This window comes from Clinocottus analis, unplaced genomic scaffold, assembly GCF_023055335.1.
Source record: "Clinocottus analis isolate CAN_PGR_092001 unplaced genomic scaffold, fCliAna1.0.p SCAF_2, whole genome shotgun sequence".
Classification (NCBI taxonomy): Eukaryota; Metazoa; Chordata; class Actinopteri; order Perciformes; family Cottidae; genus Clinocottus; species Clinocottus analis.
The window spans coordinates 14,945,511-14,965,123 of NW_027175931.1; the positions used below are offsets into that span (position 1 = coordinate 14,945,511).

The 19,613-nt window shown below is 42.5% G+C and overlaps 1 protein-coding gene across 5 annotated transcripts in view; it reads right to left on the reverse strand.

Annotated features, from left to right (window-relative positions):
* sez6b (seizure related 6 homolog b) overlaps window positions 1-19,613 on the reverse strand; it is a 210,298-nt gene that overhangs the window by 138,710 nt on the left and 51,975 nt on the right. For all 5 annotated transcript variants that reach the window (XM_068585588.1, XM_068585589.1, XM_068585587.1 and 2 more), the window contains exon 2: window positions 454-954. In XM_068585588.1, coding sequence (XP_068441689.1) covers window positions 454-954 — 501 coding nt within the window. The remainder of the gene's footprint in view (window positions 1-453; window positions 955-19,613) is intronic.

Consider the following 19,613-nt stretch of genomic DNA (forward strand, 5'->3'; position numbering starts at 1 on the left):
TTCTGATAATATTACTTTACAATAAAAGCGTGCAATACATTAGTTTTTACTTCATTATTGAATTTGACGCATCATATGCTACAAAAGCAGTCTCTGCTGTTGTTTTTTATTTGCATATGTCTACATTAAAGAAGCTGATGTGGAGAATGTAAACAGGAGGGCTCGACAGAGGTGGATTAAAACCCACCAGAACCTCATTGGTACCTTCTACTGAGCATCAGTGATGTTTGTGACAAGAGGAGCCTGAGAATAGAAAAGAGATGCAGACGTATCAGCTGATGAAGCAGCTGACTTCAGAGCTGCTGTTTTCTTCTGGCTGAGAAACTCCTCAACTCCACCTCATCTTATATACTCCACCAAAAGAAAAGTTTTCCCCCTATAGTTGTTTTCAAATCATGAAGGAATATGATGTTATGCTAAGTGATATATTTAAAAAAGGCTTAATAATCTTACTTGGGCTCTGCATGGTGGTGGTTGTTTCCTCCTCATCACTTCCTGGTCTCACTTTGTGCTTTAATGCAGGCTGATCGGGCCTCACAACATCTTTCTCTTTAGCAGCAGTAGCAGCAAAGGGAAGGCTGGCAGCATGTTTTGGAGCCCTGCTGGTGACTGGAACAGGGGTGTTGGAGTGAGAAGTGGCTGCTAATGTGTGCATTACAAGGGTTGTTTGCACATTGGAGATTTCAGCACTCTCATCTGAAGCTCTGGACGACAGGGTGGACGAGGTGCGCTGAGACCCAGATAACCTGCTGTCTTCAAAGTAGTTGGGCTGACCCTGAGGGTGGCGCTGGATGGGATTTCGGTAGAATGGGCGGTGGTTTGGGATATTGACAGGCGGGGCTGTGGTCACCAAGGGGGGCCTCCTGCCTGAGTCCTGGGTGGTGGGAGACAGCCTAGCCTCGCTCTTTGGAGGGCTCCCCCGGGTGATAGATTCGCCACCCTCAGAGACAGTGACTGCGGAGAAGGAAAGAGAGCAGCAGATATTGTTGGAGGGAAGTTGATTCATCCCACAAACTCAATGATCACTTGGCTGTGCAGGTGCAGAGATTTCTGACTTCATATTCCTGCCTGCTCTCTGCTATCAATCCAAACCTTTCCATCCACTGCCATTTAACACACTACAAATGCCATTTGTTATTGGTTAATTATATAAAATGATGTTACAGCAAGCGACGAGCCTGTGCCATACATCTCTGCAACAAAGGCAGAATCCTTTAATCCAAAAAACAGAAAATGCCTGAGCAGCCATATTCTAACAAGATTAAACATAGTGACATGCAACCTTTTTTTTAAAAGTGAAAAGTAATTTATTTTCATGTATTTGTTACTTTTTTTAAACAAAGCCTAAAACAATCTTTCTCATCGTTCTTCGTCACACTGATTTCACACGTCAAAATAGGAATATAAAATATATGAAACAGACTTCTAGTGGGTCAGAAGTGATGACAAGGATTATTATGAATCAGTTCATTGATTTTAGGAAAATGCTGTATATTATAACTCTATTTTTTATTAGTTAAGTACAACTATCACAGGTAGTGAAGGAGTTAGGGTGCTTAAACGGTTCAACACCAGGTCCCCCTAATTAGGGGACCCGAGAGTTCTACAGCTCATATAAACCTTTCCTTGATCTCTAATGAATCCACTCTTTGCCTTTAAAAAAAATAATAAAATAGAGTAAAATTATGTGTAAACTTATTTTCAGCATAAATATGATCAAAAGTCAAGAGTCTGAGCAAGATTCCCCAAAAATGACTCCTCGATTGCTACCCAAGTTTTTTAAATTGTATTGTTCAGTGTCTTAAGATCAACCCACAGAGTATAACTACACATCTTTTGAAAGATTAAGAACTAAAGCATCTAACTCTGCAACAATAATCAAAATAAAAACTAGCATTGACATGTTAAGAACCATATTCAGTCCCAAAACTGTGTTTTTCGATTCAGAAATTGAAAAATGACCTCCTGAGCTGATTTTTGCTCCCACCATGACAAGGCTAATATCAAAATGACCCCCTCCTCCCGTATGTGCCGACTGACAGACTCAAAAGAGTCTGAAGACCTCGGAACGCCCAAAGAATCTCGTTTCGCAATGTTGAGACACAAATAAATTAATCTAGATCCTTTTCTGACCATTATTAGACTGCCACAGACCCATACGTCTTTCGGACAATGAGAAAAAGGACCCTTGAGTTTATTAAACGGTGCATGTCCTCACCCCCACCCTGCCCAGAATTTAGTTGCATTCAACAATTTTTGTCACTTTTCATGAACAACTGGGTGCAACCCAAGGTGGCCGACACTTTTGTGTGTGTGTGTGGCCATTCAGAACAGCTACACTTTTAACTTCAAATTTAGTAAATTACTAGTTTGTTACAGGCATCAAACTTTGTAAGTGGACCGGAGCGGCCATTGTTCTCATCCAAGACATGACAGACTAAACTGAAAGAATACACAGAACATTTAACAGAGAACTACCCTGGTTCCATGTTCTCTGTGTCACAAAGTGTGTAAGGACTATGCACCCTGTGATCATAATACCAATTGAAATAATAAAGCTATTAAAACTAGATTTATACTGTGCAATTGTACGTCGCAGTGTACACAAATCCATTACTTACTGATTTAGTTTTGAATTTAACTGTTGCTGTCAAATGCAAACGAGGAAGAACTGACCAGCCATTTTATTGACTTCTGCTATAATTGGACATTACTGCTGTGTATATTTAACAATGTGCCACGATATACTATGCAGATACTTACATTGGCCGAGTTTCCTAGATTCGTTAAGACGCTCTTAAGCGATAAGAGCGTCTTGGGAGCGCCCTAAGAGCGCTGTGAAAGAACGACGTGTTTTCCAGAGTCGTTCTTAGCTTAAGACACTCTTTCACTAAGAACGAAACGTAAGATCAGTCTGACCCACCCTTAACAGCCTTCTTAGCGACTAAACGCTCACTGCAGCCGCGTCAGGGAAAATTATATCTGATATTCAAAGGAATACTAAAACCATGCGTAATGATGAATGTGCGCTCACAGCTGCAGAACACTGACGCAAGAAAAATAATAGCGTAAAAAGAAAAATAACAATATAAAAATGAAGAATTGTCCAGGTTTTCCTGTAGCTACATAAATAAAATGAATCAGCATTACTATCACTCATTGCATTTTCACACACATTCGGCATCTACGTTTACGTTAGCTATAAAAACATCAACAACCCTGTGGTATTTCACAGATATCAGGGAAACTGACAGGTGTAACTGAACTCGGCTGGAACCTCATCAAGAGAGGCTCCACGTCTAAAGGCGTTACTGAAGTCCACACGTGAGAGACACCACGGCCGCAATATAGCATACTCTCGCTGCTAACCAACAGCGTCGCCGTGCGCGAAGCCAGATAGTTTACATAAATGCATATGTGCGTCAGCACTTCTCCCCACTCAATGTTGTGCTGTCGAAACGGGCTGTCCAGTCCAAGTACCGGCTTCCCCGTGTGGAGCTCCAACGCCTCGTCACGCTGGTGTCACCACACATCCAGAGGCCAACCCGCTGCAATGCTGCACTCAGCCTGCGTTTTTACGCAGTGGGGAGCTTCCAGAGGGTCGTGGGGGACGGCACCGGAGTGAAACCGATGCCTTGCTGAGGCTAGTGCCGTCCCCCAAGACCCCCTGGAAGCTCCCCACTGCGTAAAAACGCAGGCTGAGTGCAGCATTGCAGCGGGTTGGCCTCTGGATGTGTGGTGACACTAGCGTGACGAGACATTGGCTCTCCACACACCGGTACTTGGACTGGACAGCCCGGTCCGACAGCACATTAAGTGTGGAGAAGTGATGACGCACATAATGCATTTATGAAAACCATATGGCTTCGCGAACGGCGACACTGTTGGTTAGCAGCGAGGTTATGCTGTATTGCATATGGTGTCCCTTTCGCGTGGACTTCAGCAACACCTTTAGACGTGGAGCCTCTCTTGATGAGGTTCCAGCTGAGTTCACTTACACCTGTCAGTTTCCCTGATATCTATGGATTACCACAGGGTTGTTGATGTTTTTATAGCTAACGAAAACTCATATGCAGATGCCGAATGTGTGTGAAACGCAATGAGTAATAGTAATGCTGATTCATTTTATAGAAAAGAAACGAAAAGAAACATACACTTTTATTAATCCCCTTGGGGAAATTCTTCTCTGCATTTGACCCATCCTTGATGAAGGAGCAGTGGGCTGCCCTGTGAGGCGCCCGGGGAGCAACGAGGGGTTAAGTGTCGTGCTCAGAGACACTTCGACGTGTGAACTGTGGGGGGACTGGGGATCGAACCAGCCACCTTGTGGTAACAGGGCGGCTACAGCCGCTACAGGAACACAGGGGAAATTCTTTATTTTTATATCGTTATTTTTCTTTTCATGCTATTGTTTTTCTTGCATCAGTGTTATGCAGCTGTGGGCGTACATTCATCATTCCGCATGGTTTTATTATTCCTTTGAATCTCAGATATAACTTTCCCTGACGCGGCTGCAGTGAGCGTTTAGTCGCTAAGAAGGCTGTTAAGAGTGGGTCAGACCGATCTTACGTTTGCTTCTTAGTAAAAGATCGTCTTAAGCTAAGAACGACTCTGGGAAACACGTCGTTCTTTCACAGCGCTCTTAGAGCGCTCCTAAGACGCTCTTAGCGCTTAAGAGCGTCTTAACGAATCTGGGAAACGCGGCCATTATGAGTATATATGAGCTGCCCAACAACTATTTTTCTCTACTGAAAAGATTTATACCGTGACGTTGAATTAAAGTTTTATTTCATAGAGCTGCAGTGAATTTGACAGCAGAAAGTATAACTTCATAGCCACAGAATAAAGCAGAATTGCAGTCATCCTCTTTATCTCTCCTCGTTCACTGCTCTGCTTCACTGTACTTCACACTGACATCAAGGCAGAGAGAACCTGTCTTATGCTTTTGGTCAGAGACAGGAACATTCACTCATCGCTCTGCATCCATTCCGTCTTTCAAAGCTTAATTTGAGCCATATTTTCCTTCAACACTTTATGTGGACAAATGCATTAGCGCCGTTACACCACTGTAAGTCAATTGGCAGACTGAAAACATAAAAAGTCAAACCTTAAAAGCCAAGCAATTCTCGTAAATTTCTCACATCAGTGGCTTCCTCCCTGCCTATCCTTGTAATAAGACTTGTATTCCTTCCTGAGGAGATTTGATGAACCGCTGTAATTCTTCCAGTGTAATGATCAGCGCTCTCCTCCCAAGTGCACCTGTGAGATCTAATCTGAGAACCCTTCAGGAGGCTATCATCCGCTGAGGGAAGTCTTATGTTTCTTTAACAATGCTTCATTTCCACCATAATAGCACCCGCTCTCCGCTGGCTAATAGCTATCTGCTTCAAACAATCAGAGTTTATTGTAGCCACTGCACCCAGAACCTTGATGCTCAAACACACATTGCTCTTTGCACAGAATTACAGACATTGGCAGGTAAATCCACAAGAAATACAGTGAATAACACATAATCTGAAATTGAGTGACTAGAGATTTGTTTGAACCCTGCTGCCACAAGGTGTGAAAGATAATGTACACACGGTGTGTTTGTCAGTTCTTTTGGCTAAAAGTGAATCAGCAGTTGCTGTCAAATAGAAAAGCATAAATGTGCAGATCTCATATTTCACTGAATAGTGGAAGATAAAGATCATCAGTAAAAAGCCCTTATTCAGTCCATCTATATATAGCGTATAGTGTAAGAGCTTCTAGAACAAGCCTTTGTCTTGAACGAAAGAAAGTTAACCTTCTTTTTTCTTTGAACATGATTTCTTTTTTTTTGGCTCTTTTTTTTAGATTCGCTCACCATGTAATGCGTATGCAGCACAAGAGAAGACATGGAAGATGAAAGAACCAGCAGGCCACGGCAACCTTCTTCTGACACAGGGTAACTACAAAGATGCAAGAGCGGCATAAGGCCATCGTGAAAGCTAGCTACAAATTATAAAGTAGACACACACACACAGCTATCAAGATTTTGTAGAGTATTGTTTTATCATACGATCAAAAAAAGATTTGAAATAGGACAACCTCAAAAACACAACAGGCACTTTTTCTGCATATCTTTAAAACCTTTTAAAAACCCACCTATTTTAAGGCCCTTTCCTTCAAAAAGTGGATACCCAAACAAAAAAGGGTGTATCTCTGCAATCAGCTATTTGAATCATTTTGGTTATATTAAAGGCTACACATATGAGATTGTGTTCAGCTGTGTAAATATCTGTCTCTATGTTACTGGTTGGAGTAAATGAAGATGACACAAAAAAAGATGAAAATGTTTCAGGTCTGCCTAGAAAAAAAGCACTTTCAGGATGATTATTTATTTGAAATGATGCAGCTGTTAAGGTCCAACTCTGACCCAAATCAAAGCACAATATGCTATAATACCTCTCTCTGCAAAGGTTGACTTTGATAAAGTGAAGCAGAACAAAGGCAGAGGGTTTACTACAGAGAAAATCCAGACAAGGACTCCAAAATGTGGAGCCCATGTCTGAATTTAACAGAGTTACAACACATTTAATGACTATGACATAAATTATTTATATAATGAGAGTAGTAGGCATGATGAAACAGTTACAACTACCACAAATAACAGCAGCAGTGGATATAATAGAATCATAATAAATCTTTGATTCAGGAAGCCATCTTTCAGAGGTTGGGTCAGAAAACTCTCCTCGCAATTCATAAGAGTATCCATCCCGTGATTCAGTCAGAAGCCCCCCCCTCCCCCCTTCTTAGATATGCTGGTATAGGCCTAGACTGCTGGGGGCATCTGCGGATACACTGAGCTCCTCCTCTCCTCTTCTTCTTTTTCTCATCTCCCTTCTCCTTTCTCCTTTTTTTCTCTCCTTCTGGATGAATTATTGTCTTTCAATGCACATTACTAACTCTATTCCTTTCCGGTAGCCTCTGTGCTTTTTCGCCTCAAGTTTCCATGGACCGTGGCTGTCTGGAGCTGGTCCTGCACCCCCCACCATGGACCATGGCTGTCTAGAACTGTCCTGCATACTACAATGGACTGTGGCTATCTGGATCGTGGTCCATGCATACCACTCATTATATGAATATGCTCATTCTGGTCACATGACATCTATTGCTTCTGTCCATCCGGGGAGAGGGATCCTTCTTTGTTGCTCTCCCTCAGGTCTCTTCCCCTTTACCCTGTGAAAGGTTTTTTACTATCTTTATTTGGGGGAGTTTTTCCTCATCCGATGTGAGGTCGTAGCACAGGAATGTTATACAGATTGTAAAGCCCTCCGAGACAAATCTTGTATTTGTGATTTTGGGCTGTACAAAATAAACTGAATTGAAAAATGTAATAATGATGATTATGATTTTAGGTCCAGGTCATGTCTCAACTCTTTGAGTCAAAGTCAATTTTAATGACTCCTCAGGTAGTAATGAACATTATATCACATGCTGCATGCCGTGTCTGTGTGACTGTGTATATATATATATATATATATATATATATATATATATATATATATATATATATATATATATATATATATTTATATAAAGTATGTGTGTGTGTATCAGTGGTGGGCCGTGCGTTTCAGACTGAGGCAATAAGCATACGGGGCGTGGGGACTGACCCGTGTAGCCTCTCCAAATGACGAGAAAATAATAAAAAAGGAGACGCCGTCAGCAACCAAGGGTTGATGCTATTTCAACCACCAGAGCGGACTCCCCCCGCCAAGCAACGCTCAATTAAGCAGCGTCCAACCAGCGGCACGCGACGGCCCTCACTTTCATTGCGCCCAGGGGTTTCAGAGACCCTGTGACTCGCGCATGCGTTAGACCCCTTGGTCCGTATTTCAAGGTGGGTCGGGCCAATATCGCTGCCGACCTCTGATGCCCTTTACATGAGCCAATCCTCTTCCTGGCGACACAATGCAGGTGAGGCGAACTGAAGAGAGTTTGCCCCGGTCGACAATCGCGTCGGGATCAATGGGCCTCGTCCCTCCCTGATGGGGAGAGAAGGCACCGAAAGCACATAATCCACAGTCCCTGGAAGCGGCGAGGTCCCGCCACTGCAGTACACGTACTGCATATATTAGCACAAGGATATAAAGCAGTGTTTGTGCTCAGTTTGGGCTCATGGAAATAACCAGCTCTGTAAAGCAAAGTCCCTTTATTCTCCTCAAAGCTGATAAACAGTCTCCTCTTCACTCCTGACACCTATGGAAAAGGTCACTCTCACATCTCCATAATGACCGAGGACAAAGACGAAGCAGAGTGGATCAATAGGCGGCTCCAGCTCATATCAGTGCAGATGCATTGATCTGCTGCTTAGAGAGAAGATGAGCAATGCTCTATGCCAAGATAGTGCCTGGCCTGTTTTTCTCGCAGCAGATGAGAGAGGCCATGAAACATGTGTATATCTGCAGCAGGCGGCTGCTGCCAGGTCTCAATTTTAACTTTAAAAGTGGTCGCCAAGTTAGCAACCAGTAAATGTGGTTGCTATTTTAGTCACTTAAGTAATTAAGATAGTAATGTCAACTTAAGAATGTAAATGTCACATCTATGCATGTCATGTGTATGTTCTGCATGCTTTACAGTATAATTTTCCGTCCAGCTCAAACATGCCAGAAAACTTCTCAAGCTTCCTTTTTGTTTTGTTTGGGTTCAAGAAAACAAATGAGCTATGGGTGAACTAGCTTTCTCATCGTTTTGTAAATATTACACATCTTTAAATTTAATTTTGTTTCCTTCCTTAGACCGTGACCTCAGGCATTCACTGGGGTGGTTTGCAGCCGAGTGTGAAGCGGCAGAGATGAGAGTTAGCGCCTCCAAATCGGAGGCTATGGTTCTCTGCCGGAAACCGGTGGACTGCTTCCTTCAGGTGGGGACAAAATGCCTGCCCCAAGCGAAGGAGTTCAAGCATCACGCAGTATTGTTCACGAGTGAGGGTAAGGTGGAGTGGGAGATCGACAGGGGATCGGTGCGGCTGCAGCAGTGAAATAGGTGCTGTACCGGTCCGTCTTGGTGAAGAGGGAGCTGAGTCGGATTAGAGGTTTTTGCAGGCATGTCCAACTGGGAAGAGGCCCCGGGGAAGGCCCAGAACACGCTGAATCGATTACATTTCCCGGCTGGCTTGGGAACGCCTCGGGGTCCCCCAGAATGAGCTTGAAAATGTTGCGGGTGAGAGGGAAGCCTGGGTTGGTCAGCTGGGCGTGCTGCCACGTTGACCCGACCCCAGATAGGGGCTGAAAATGGATGGATGGAAATTTCATTTTAAGCTTTGCAAGTTAGTATGGTTATTGAATTCCCACTAATGAGTTCATTTAAATTGTTATGCAGGGTTACCGGCAACTCATGTTGTGGGAGAAATTATGAAGATGCCAAACATTTCATTTTAGATATTTTTTAAGTTTTAAACAGAAGTATTGCACTGTAACAGGAGTTACAGACAATGGTTGGCAAACAAGTGTGGCTAAGTCTAAATAAAATTATTTTCAAGCTCATCTGGATTTAATCTCAATGGAAGACGTTCAAATGAAAAGTGTAATTAGGACCTTAGTTAAAGCCAAACTAAAGCCCTTTTCACAGTGTTGACACACCTGAACTTTACTTAACATTACCTGAGGAGCTGTGTGTAAAAGCTCAAATATACAAATCATTCGGATTGGAAAGTAATCAGACGTTATCCTGCATCACCTTAACCAAACCGAGTACATCCAGTAAATTCAATTCAATTTTCAATTCAGTTTAATTTGTATAGCCCAAAATCACAAATACAAGATTTGCCTCGGAGGGCTTTACAATCTGTACACATAACATCCCTGTCCCAGGACTTCATATTGGAACAGGAAAAACTCCCCCAAATAAAGATAGTAGGGCTGTGAAATGTTTAAAATTTTTAAACAGATTAATCACAGGTTTCTGTGGATTAATCATGATTAATCACAAATCACCGATATTCTCGGTATTTTTAGTGAAAACATAAAGATTTATGATAAAAGACGATACATTGTCATTTATACATTGGGCTGCTGTTGTAAACAATGCAACTATAGAGCATATTCACCCACGTGACCACAACAATCTTTGGCGGCCATGTTGGGGTTCATGCACGGCATTGTTTTGCTGTGTTTTACGCCGCTCTTCTTAGGAAATGACCATTATATCCTGAAGGAGACACAATTCAGTTCAAAACGACGTGTCTTGTGATTATTGTACTGTGCCTTATTGTTGGATCTGGGACTAATGATTTAGAATATGGGTTTATCAGCTCAACAAGACAGACTTGTACTTCAACTAGTCCAGCTTCTCAAATAATGCATCTAACTTACTTCGGCTTCACTCGTGTATGAGCGTTAGGACTGTTCTCATGTGTTTCTGTTGATACATCGGGTTGTGGGCACGTTTCCATTGACACACTCTCGTCAATAATCTCCTTTAGCTTTTTCGCCGAGCGAAAATCAATGTCTTTCACTTGCGCAAAGGGAATTGTGGATGGAAACTTGGGAGAAAGCCATGAACATGGCAACTCCGTCGGGCAATGTCTGCCTTTACTCTGTGATTCATTTCAAGGTAAAATAAAACACTGGCTACATGGGAACAGCACTTAGCACGGCAGCCAAACAGTCACTGTTGGTCCCCCTGAATGAGAGCTGGAAGCGGCTTCATTCGGACACTCGTCCTGGAGCCGGAGACAGCTGTGTGCGACTACAGAGAATAGTATGAATCTAGATACGGGGCGCTTAATGTTCCGACATTTGTTTTATTTGTGGTATTTACACAACAAGCATAACGCATAAATAGTTGTTAATGTCCCATGGTCGATAGCGGAAATGAAAACTGTTTTACAGGAACGTGACTGCGCTATGTGATGATGGTAACGAGGGGTAACGGGACTCAAGCTCGGTTTTTCCGTCGCAACTGGTTGCGAAAAAGCGAAAAACAACATAACGTGTCGAGCGAGTAAAATCAGGGAAACAAGCGTTATGGTTTTGGTGTGAATTTGGTATAAGCCTGCAGACTTTTGTACGCCTTGAAACTTTCCTGTGTGTAAAAACTTGTCTCCAGTATGCAAAATCCATTGCTTCTCACAAACAGCAGGCTAACTAGGTGGAGCCCAAGATGGCGCAATTGAGATTATGACGTCACGTGAATACGCTTTATAGGCCGTAAGGTGAACCCCGTTATCGTTTCATCCCGCTCCACAGTCGTGCATCTACGCAATCTTTAGCTTTTAAAAAAAGAACGAGTTGTGCTAAACTACCCCAAAAAATTGTTTTGCTGAAATTCCAGTCAATTATTGATGTGGCGATGTTTTATGCCAAACTAGTTTTTTCAGAGCGTAACAGGATATTCGTCGCGAGTGGAGGTTTCAAGGTGCTCAGTGTTTCAAGGTGCTCAGTGTTGCCAGATTGGTGATGGCGAAGTATCGTCTGTGAAGTACTGTCTGTGAAGCATCGTATTAAAGACTCAAAATGGTTGTATTTGGAGGATAATTATCGTGCATCTGGCAACCCTGAGATCGGTCGATCAATGACAGTTCTCTCTACAGTTAGAGCTCGCGCAAGAAGGTGGATCGAAAGGGAGATACCGTTTACAAAACTTGTAAGGGTGTAATAACTAGTTTGTGAAAGACCCAGAGAAACACAAATATCACACAAGGCAAAATCCCGGACGTTTTTGTAATCTCTCCCGGACGCATTTTTAGGTCTCGAAAAGAAGACACATCCGGGAAAAAGACGACGTCTGGTCACCCAGGTAATTCTCATTACTCACAGAAGTCCAGTGATCCCCTGTCAGCGCCACATGATCCGTAGCAGCCAAGTCATTTTCCGTTTTGTTCTTTCAGCTTTATACAGTGCATGGATTTGTGTCATGATTGTGTGTCTTTGCAGTGCTTTGATGCTCTGGTCCCCCATTGCCATTCACAAAACTTTGGTGAACCCCTCATCCTCAACAATATTAATTCTGCAAGCTCAGCTTGTCAGAGGCAGACTTAGTGAGGGGTTGTTCAGTGAGGCTGGTTTTACGCATTCCTCTTGAACGCCCCGACCAACGCATGCTTCGCGTTGAAATGGTACTTAAGACTGGTTGTGCTAGTGAAACGTCAACGTCTTCCCGCAGAGTGTACATCTGACATTTACGTAGATTACGTAGATGTCAGATGTATATGATATATATCTAGCTGCATGAGAGCGTAAATAGTTAAATAGGTATATTGGAAACTCATTCTGCTCATGTGTTAAATGCGTTAAAAAAGATTAACTAATTACTCATGTAAATTAATCATGGCGCGGTAATGCGTTATTTTTCACAGATCTAAAAGATAGTAAAAACCCTTTTACAGGGAAAAAAGGGAAGAAACCTGAGGGAGATCAACAGAGGAGGATCCCTCTCCCCAGATGCACAGATCCAATGAAGGTTAGGTTTTCTATCTGCGTTCAGTTTGTGCTACCCTGTCTGTGTCCCTCCTATCTGTGTTATTGTTGTTGTTGGCCATGTGCTCACGTTGTGTTTTTTGTCAACCTACAGTTGCCCATGCCTGGTTGTCCACCCACTGCCAGGACCTCTCCTTCGGCCCAGCTGTGGTGCGTTTAGGATAATCACCAGCAGCTGTTAAAAGGACCACAGCTGTCCCTGTCAGGTTGTTCCGGTTTTCAGTTTGTTATTCTTCTGGAGAAGAAGTAGTTTGCTAGCGAGCTTGGTTGAGTTTCCCTCCCAACTTAGGAACTAATTAGAAGGACACCAGCTCGGTCGAGTTGCCCTCCCGACGCTGAGTGGATCCCCTGCCTTTGCCTATGGACATGAGACGGGAGTCTGTTTTGTTGGCTTATGTTTTGGTGGTGCACTCATTAATGAAATAAAGTCCGCCCTTGTTTTTGGAAGTACTGTGTGAGCATGCGTTTGGGTCCTCACACCACATCCAGCGTAACAACATGAATATGACAGAAACTATTCATTTAACGTGTAGTAGGCATAGACCAAGATCCAAATAGCCACAGTCCGCGGAAGAGGTAGAGAGGAGGGGCATCAGCAGGGCTGAGGCGGGACCTGCTTCAGACACAGCCAGGATCCATGGAAACTTGAGGCGAGGAAGCACAGAAGCTCCCGGAAAAGAGTAGAGTTAGCAATGTGCATTGAAAGACAATAATTCATCCAGAAGGAGAGAAAAAAGGGGGGAAAGGAGAAGAGAGTTGAGGAAAAAAAAGAAGAGGAGAGGAGGAACTCAGTGATGCCCTCCAGCAGTCGAGGCCTATCGCAGCTGGAGTAGGGCTAACCTGAGCCAGCTCTAACTATAAGCGCTGTCAAAGAGGAAAGTCTTAAGTCTACTCTTAAATGAGGTGACCGTGTCTGCCCCCCGGACTGAAATTGGAAGCTTATTCCACAGAAGAGGATCTTGATAACAGAAGAGCAGCTAATACAGGTTTAATGTGATCTCTCTTTCTCGTCCTCATTAATACACAAGTTGCAGCATTTTGGATAAACTGAAGAGACCCAAGGCCCTTACCGGAGCAGCCTGATAATAAGGAGTTACAGTAATCTAGTCTTGAAGTAACAAATGCGTGAATCAATGTTTCTGCATCATTTTAAGACAGGATATGCCTGATTTTTTAAATATTACGTTGGTGAAAAAAGTATATATGTATATATATTAGGGCTGCGACAACGAATCAATAAAATCGATAAAAATCGATTATTAAAAAAGTTGGCAATGAATTTCATTATCGATTTGTTGTGTCGCGTGATTATTACGCCGCTCAATAAGTTGCGTAGATGTTTGAGTATTGAACAAAACAGCAAAGTGGAGCGGAGTGCAGCAGCGCAGCGGACATAAGGTTAGGTGCAGCCCGTTGTATCTCGTATGTCACTGCATAGTCGCGTTGCGTGTACATCAACTTAACAGCTAGGCTAACCGCTGTCGTTAGCTCGCTAGCTATTCGTTTATTCCCCGTGTTTGAGCTGTTGGGTTAGTAAACGTCTTCGTTTTAAAATACCGTGGAGGCTTCAAGAGAAGCAATGCGTAAATATCTCCTCTGAGGTGCAGAAGACCGACTTGCGTTCAACAATCCGATATAAAGGGGCTTCATGCAGAGGAAGTGTTGCTGGAATTTGTAGTCCATATCTAACGTTAATTAACAACCTTTGTTTAGGTAAAGTGCAGTCCGTAAGTTATCCGTTGATACATTGAGTTGTTACTTCTGGAATATCATCTCTTGTTCTGAGTGTGCATGTCTGTGAGTGTGTGTGTGTCTGTGAGTGTGTGTGAGTGTGCATGTGTGTAGAGAACAAGTTCTGACGTTCAATCAAAACCTGTTAAGTTTTCTGATTTGTATTTCTTTATTCTTTTATAAATTCTTTATTAAGATGTTTTGCACTGTGAATTTGCACTGTCAGTTCTGTTTTTGTAATAAAAGGTTGCAAATTAATGCTTTTAAATTATTATTGTTTCATCCGATTAATCGAAAAAATAATCGACAGTTGCAGCCCTAATATATATATATATACATATATTAATTTATTTATATATATATATATGTGTATATATATATACATATATATGTATATATATATATGTGTGTGTGTGTGTGTGTGTATATATATATATATATATATATATATATATATATATATAAATATATATATATATATATATATATATATATATATATATATATACACACAGTAGTTGAGAAAATCCGCCTCATATAATTTGACACCTCTACTTGTCATTTCTAGTTAGCCCTACGAAAAGTAATATGCATGATTCGTAGATCATTCTGAGCTCTAATTATTCTGTATGTTATTCACGTAACCAAAAACAAGGAAGTATAAATACTGCAAAATTCCATACTGGACCAGCGGTGGTTATAGGGTCCAACAAACACCAGGAGACCGGAGAAATATGATATTGGTACATCAGTAACAGCTCTTCTGTAGTTATTTCAACCAAAACCACAATCTTTCCCTCAAACTAACCAAATAGTTTTGTTTCATAAACCTTATTAAATTGTTAGGCAGAGGTTTATTGTAAAAAAAAAAAAAAGTATTCATGTAATGAGTGGATATTGAAACGTGTACCTGGACACACACACAACAGATCATATGAGGAAACGCTGCTTAACTTTGTCCTGATATTAAAACTATTCATTGTCATGGGGCTGCACAGTGGTGTAATGACTAGCATTGTCACAGCAAGAGAGGACGGGGTTTGCATGTTCTATCCGGGTTCTCCGGCTTCCTTCTCTAGTCCTGCAGACTCACTAAGACGTACAGCTCAGGTTAATTGATGACTCTAAATGCCCCAATGGTGTGAATGTGAGCATGAATTGTGGTGTGTTTATGTGATAGCCCTGCGATAGTCTGGTAACCTGTCCAGTTGAACCCTACTTTCGGCTCTAGTTAAAGATAATGGAAGGACATTCAGTGTTATTTAAGCGTACCTTATGCCTCACTACACTTATACAAACCACTCTTTCTCCAATTCTTATTCAAGACATCAAACTGTTGGCTATCAAGTAAATGAGCAGCATTACAAGCATCCTTGACAATTGACAGTACAACTACAAGGTAATGGCGATCTTGTGACTTTGCCGGAAGAGTCTTAAGATTATAGAGAGTGTAACTTCAGAGTCCAGTTGGAAGATAATTATTTTCAATAACCAGAATGTACGTGAGAGGGTTCACATTGGAGTAAGTTGAAAGCCTAGTGCATCACATAGGGCCACTCAAGGGGGCCTTAGTGTGTTGCTCACCGATACTGAGGGGCGCTGATCAATTGTCAGTATTTAAAGAGATGGGAGTGAACACAGGTTGGCAAAGAACATGAGCACTCAGTTAAAAGAGTTTATCAGGAATATCTGAACCACTTTATTTGGAATAAAACCAATGGTGAGGATATCTGAAATTGTAGTAACAATATCTTATTGGACACCAAATCAGCAGGTCATGGTTGAAGGAGGAAGTGAGTCTGTTCACTGTGGTGAATGTTTATAATGGACAGTGTTGGGTAATCCATTGAGCGTCCATCTTTGTTCTCTCTGTCAAATTAAGTTTCACAAACATTGTTTTTTTGCCCTGTAAGACTTTGTTGTGGCGATATCACTGTGCTTCCACATCTCAGGCAGTACTTCAGTGAGTATAGTGTTATTCCCAACTAATTTATATGGAAGCCAAAACAATGAAAATATGTTCAAATTTAAACATTACATTTTTTCTAAAACCTTGAAGAGCTGAAGTTTGTAGTTTCTCCCAATCTAGGCATTCTGATTTATACTTGCAAAATTATGCCATGATGAAAAAAATGAAACACTCTCCATCCATCCATCCATTTTCCGCCGCTTATCCGGGGTCGGGTCGCGGTGGCAGCACACCCAGCAGACCGACCCAGGCTTCCCTCTCACCCGCAACATTTTCCAGCTCGTTCTGGGGGACCCCGAGACGTTCCCAGGCCAGCCGGGAGATATAATCCCTCCAGCGTGTCCTGGGTCTTCCCCGGGGCCTCTTCCCAGTTGGACGTGCCTGGAAAACCTCTAATGGGAGGCGTCCAGGAGGCATCCGAATTAGATGCCCGAACCACCTCAGCTGACTCCTTTCGATACGAAGGAGCAGCGGCTCGACTCCAAGCTCCCCCCTGATGTCCGAGCTCCTTACCCTATCTCTAAGGCTGAGCCCGGCCACCCTACGGAGGAAGCTCATTTCGGCCGCTTGTATCCGCGACCTCGTTCTTTCGGTCACGACCCAGAGTTCGTGACCATAGGTGAGGGTTGGAACGTAGACCGACCAGTAAATAGAGAGCTTCGCCTTCCGACTTAGCTCCCTCTTCACCAAGACGGACCGGTACAGCGCCTGTTTTACTGCTGCAGCCGCACCGATCCGCCTGTCGATCTCTCGCTCCACCTTACCCTCACTCGTGAACAAGACCCCGAGGTACTTGAACTCCCTCGCTTGGGGCAGGCATGTTGTCCCCACCTGAAGGGAGCAATCCACCGGTTTCCGGCAGAGAACCATGGCCTCGGATTTGGAGGCGCTAACCCTCATCCCTGCCGCTTCACACTCGGCTGCAAAACGCCCCAGCGAATGCTGGAGGTCACGTTCCGAGGAAGCAAACAGGACCACATCATCTGCAAACAGCAGAGAGGCGATCCCGAGGCCCCCGAACCGGATTTCCTCCGCCCCCCGGCTGCGCCTAGAAATCCTGTCCATGAAGGTCACAAACAGGACCGGTGATAAAGGGCAGCCCTGGCGGAGGCCAACACCCACCGGGAACGTGAAACACTCTGCCAGTGCTAATTCAAACTTGTTTGTCGTTGTCATCAACTATGTTCAAGTCCTCCTGCCTCGAAAGCTTTTTTTTCTACTCCACCTTACTTTACGTCTTTGCTTGTTTCGTCACAAACATTCACCCTTGAGCTACAGATTAGCTCTTTGTGAAGCTGTATAAAGCCTGAGCAATTAAAGGTTCTTCTCTCGCTGAACAAGCTCTAATCCAGACATGCTTTTATTGCATTTGATTTTGCTCGCTGCTTGTGCCAAAAGCGCTGAGAGACAGGGACTTTGCTCTTGCTTTAAGTGTAGCAATAATCAGTGAGGATTCAGACTCTGCGCAGGTTCTCAGCTGCTGTCACTTTACCAGACCGATAGAAAAATAATTCATGTAAAAAAAAAAAACAGCCCTAGAGAGAAGCCTGGATCCACATCAAACAACAGCAAATGGACTTGTTTGGCAGCCTTACGCCTCAGCATCTATGATTTAGAGGGAAAGTGCTTTGACAAAGTAATGATCTCTATGCTGGAAATGTGTGACCGAGCATGAATTCATTCAGACCTGTGCAATTGGTCGAATGCTACATTGAAACCGATTGATAACTGCATATTGTGATGAGCACACAGGTGTATGCTGTTATTGGTATGGTGAAACAGAAGTGGCCATTGTGTCTGTGTGCATAGATAACAAGCACCAGTTGAAGTACTGTTAAAGTGCTATACTGCAGGTATGTCACACTGTAAAAGAAAATTATAGCAATATGTTTACTTTCACAAAAAATGGTCCTCATGTGTAGATTCCAGGAGTACATTTAATAAAATATTATCACAAAATGACATGTTACTATGTATGAGAGAGCCTTTGTGCTCTCTGGAGTTCAAGCTTAATAACGCCATAGGAGTGTGGGTATACAATACCTTCTCTAAATGGCTTACTTAAAGTGTCAAAGTATCTCAATGTTCCAGAGCGGGGTGATTATCAAATGTCAGAGAAAATGACGTACAAAACTATATTACAATGTTTATTCATATTCAAATATATATAGTCCAAAAGAATGATTAAGACAATTTTTTAGTATATCTGCAAAACATAACAGGTTATTGTTTCAAACATCCATTTGAATCTTTTATATGTAATTGGGTGATTTTTTTTTATGAGATCTAGATAATATGAACCGCATCACCAAGGCCTAGTGTACACCCCTCTCACCTTTGGTCTGTGTCTTGGACTTTCATATTTTGGTTGTAATTGCATGCTTAAAACATTTTAAAGAGCTGTCATAACTATGAGACAGAAAAGTTGGTTTTCCCAGCACGACCTGGCTGTGGAGGCATAAAGTGACAAAAGAAATTCGACAGTTTTATAATTCTTCTATTTTGTCAATTCATTGATCATGTTTTTCTGATCTGGTTATTTCCATACTATCCACGTGACAACTTAAGTAAAACTGGAAAGTCAGTTTACCAAAAAAACAAATAGTTTGAATCTGGAAGGCCTTTTTACTTAAGGAATAGTTGTTGTGAAGAATATTGACAACATTCAAGCCCAGATTCAAACTGGAAATGTGACGTTTAACGTTGAAATCACAAGTTTTAAGGGTCATTTACATTGATTTGGGGAGCATCATCAACTCCATTGTGTTTGTGTGGAAGCAAAACATTCAAAAAAAGATATCGCAAAACCTTGTCACATAAGAATAAATATTTCTGCTTACCACTGAAAGTAAAAAAGAGAAAATATAACTAACTGTCGTTTGACGACAGTCAGTCAAACTGAGGTTTGATATGAACTGTCTTTTCAAACTGTTGGCTGCACAGTGTCTGTCAGCTCCACTGCACTGTACTGCCACTGTCCAGCAGCTACAGCCTAAATGCCATCTTGGATCTGTCCACCTGCTGTTTCCATCAATCCTGAAATGCAGCAGCATAACTGTACAAAATGTCCCTGGTGACAGATTGCTCTAAAAAAAAATGTAGAGACTATTTGACTTCATCAGGGGTTTGGGGCAAGAGAATGAGAGGGGCTGCAAGAGAAAACCACCACTAGTAAGAGAAAAGGTAGCAAGATAAAGACAGAGAATGATATGGACAAGACAAAAATGTGACAAATAGGAAAGGATTGGAAAAATGATCAAGAAAAGTCATTACTTAGGCTGTGTCAAGAAGCTCCAAGCTAAGCAATCAGCGGCAGAATGCCATAAATGTGGAGAGGGAGGAGGAGGAGGAGAAGGAGGAGGTCGTATGCAATGAGACCCTGGCAGGTTGCAATCCAATTAGATGAAGAAATATGAGGGGTGGTGTGCTGAGATGTGGGACCTATCAGCGGGTTGCAGCTTTGGGGAAGA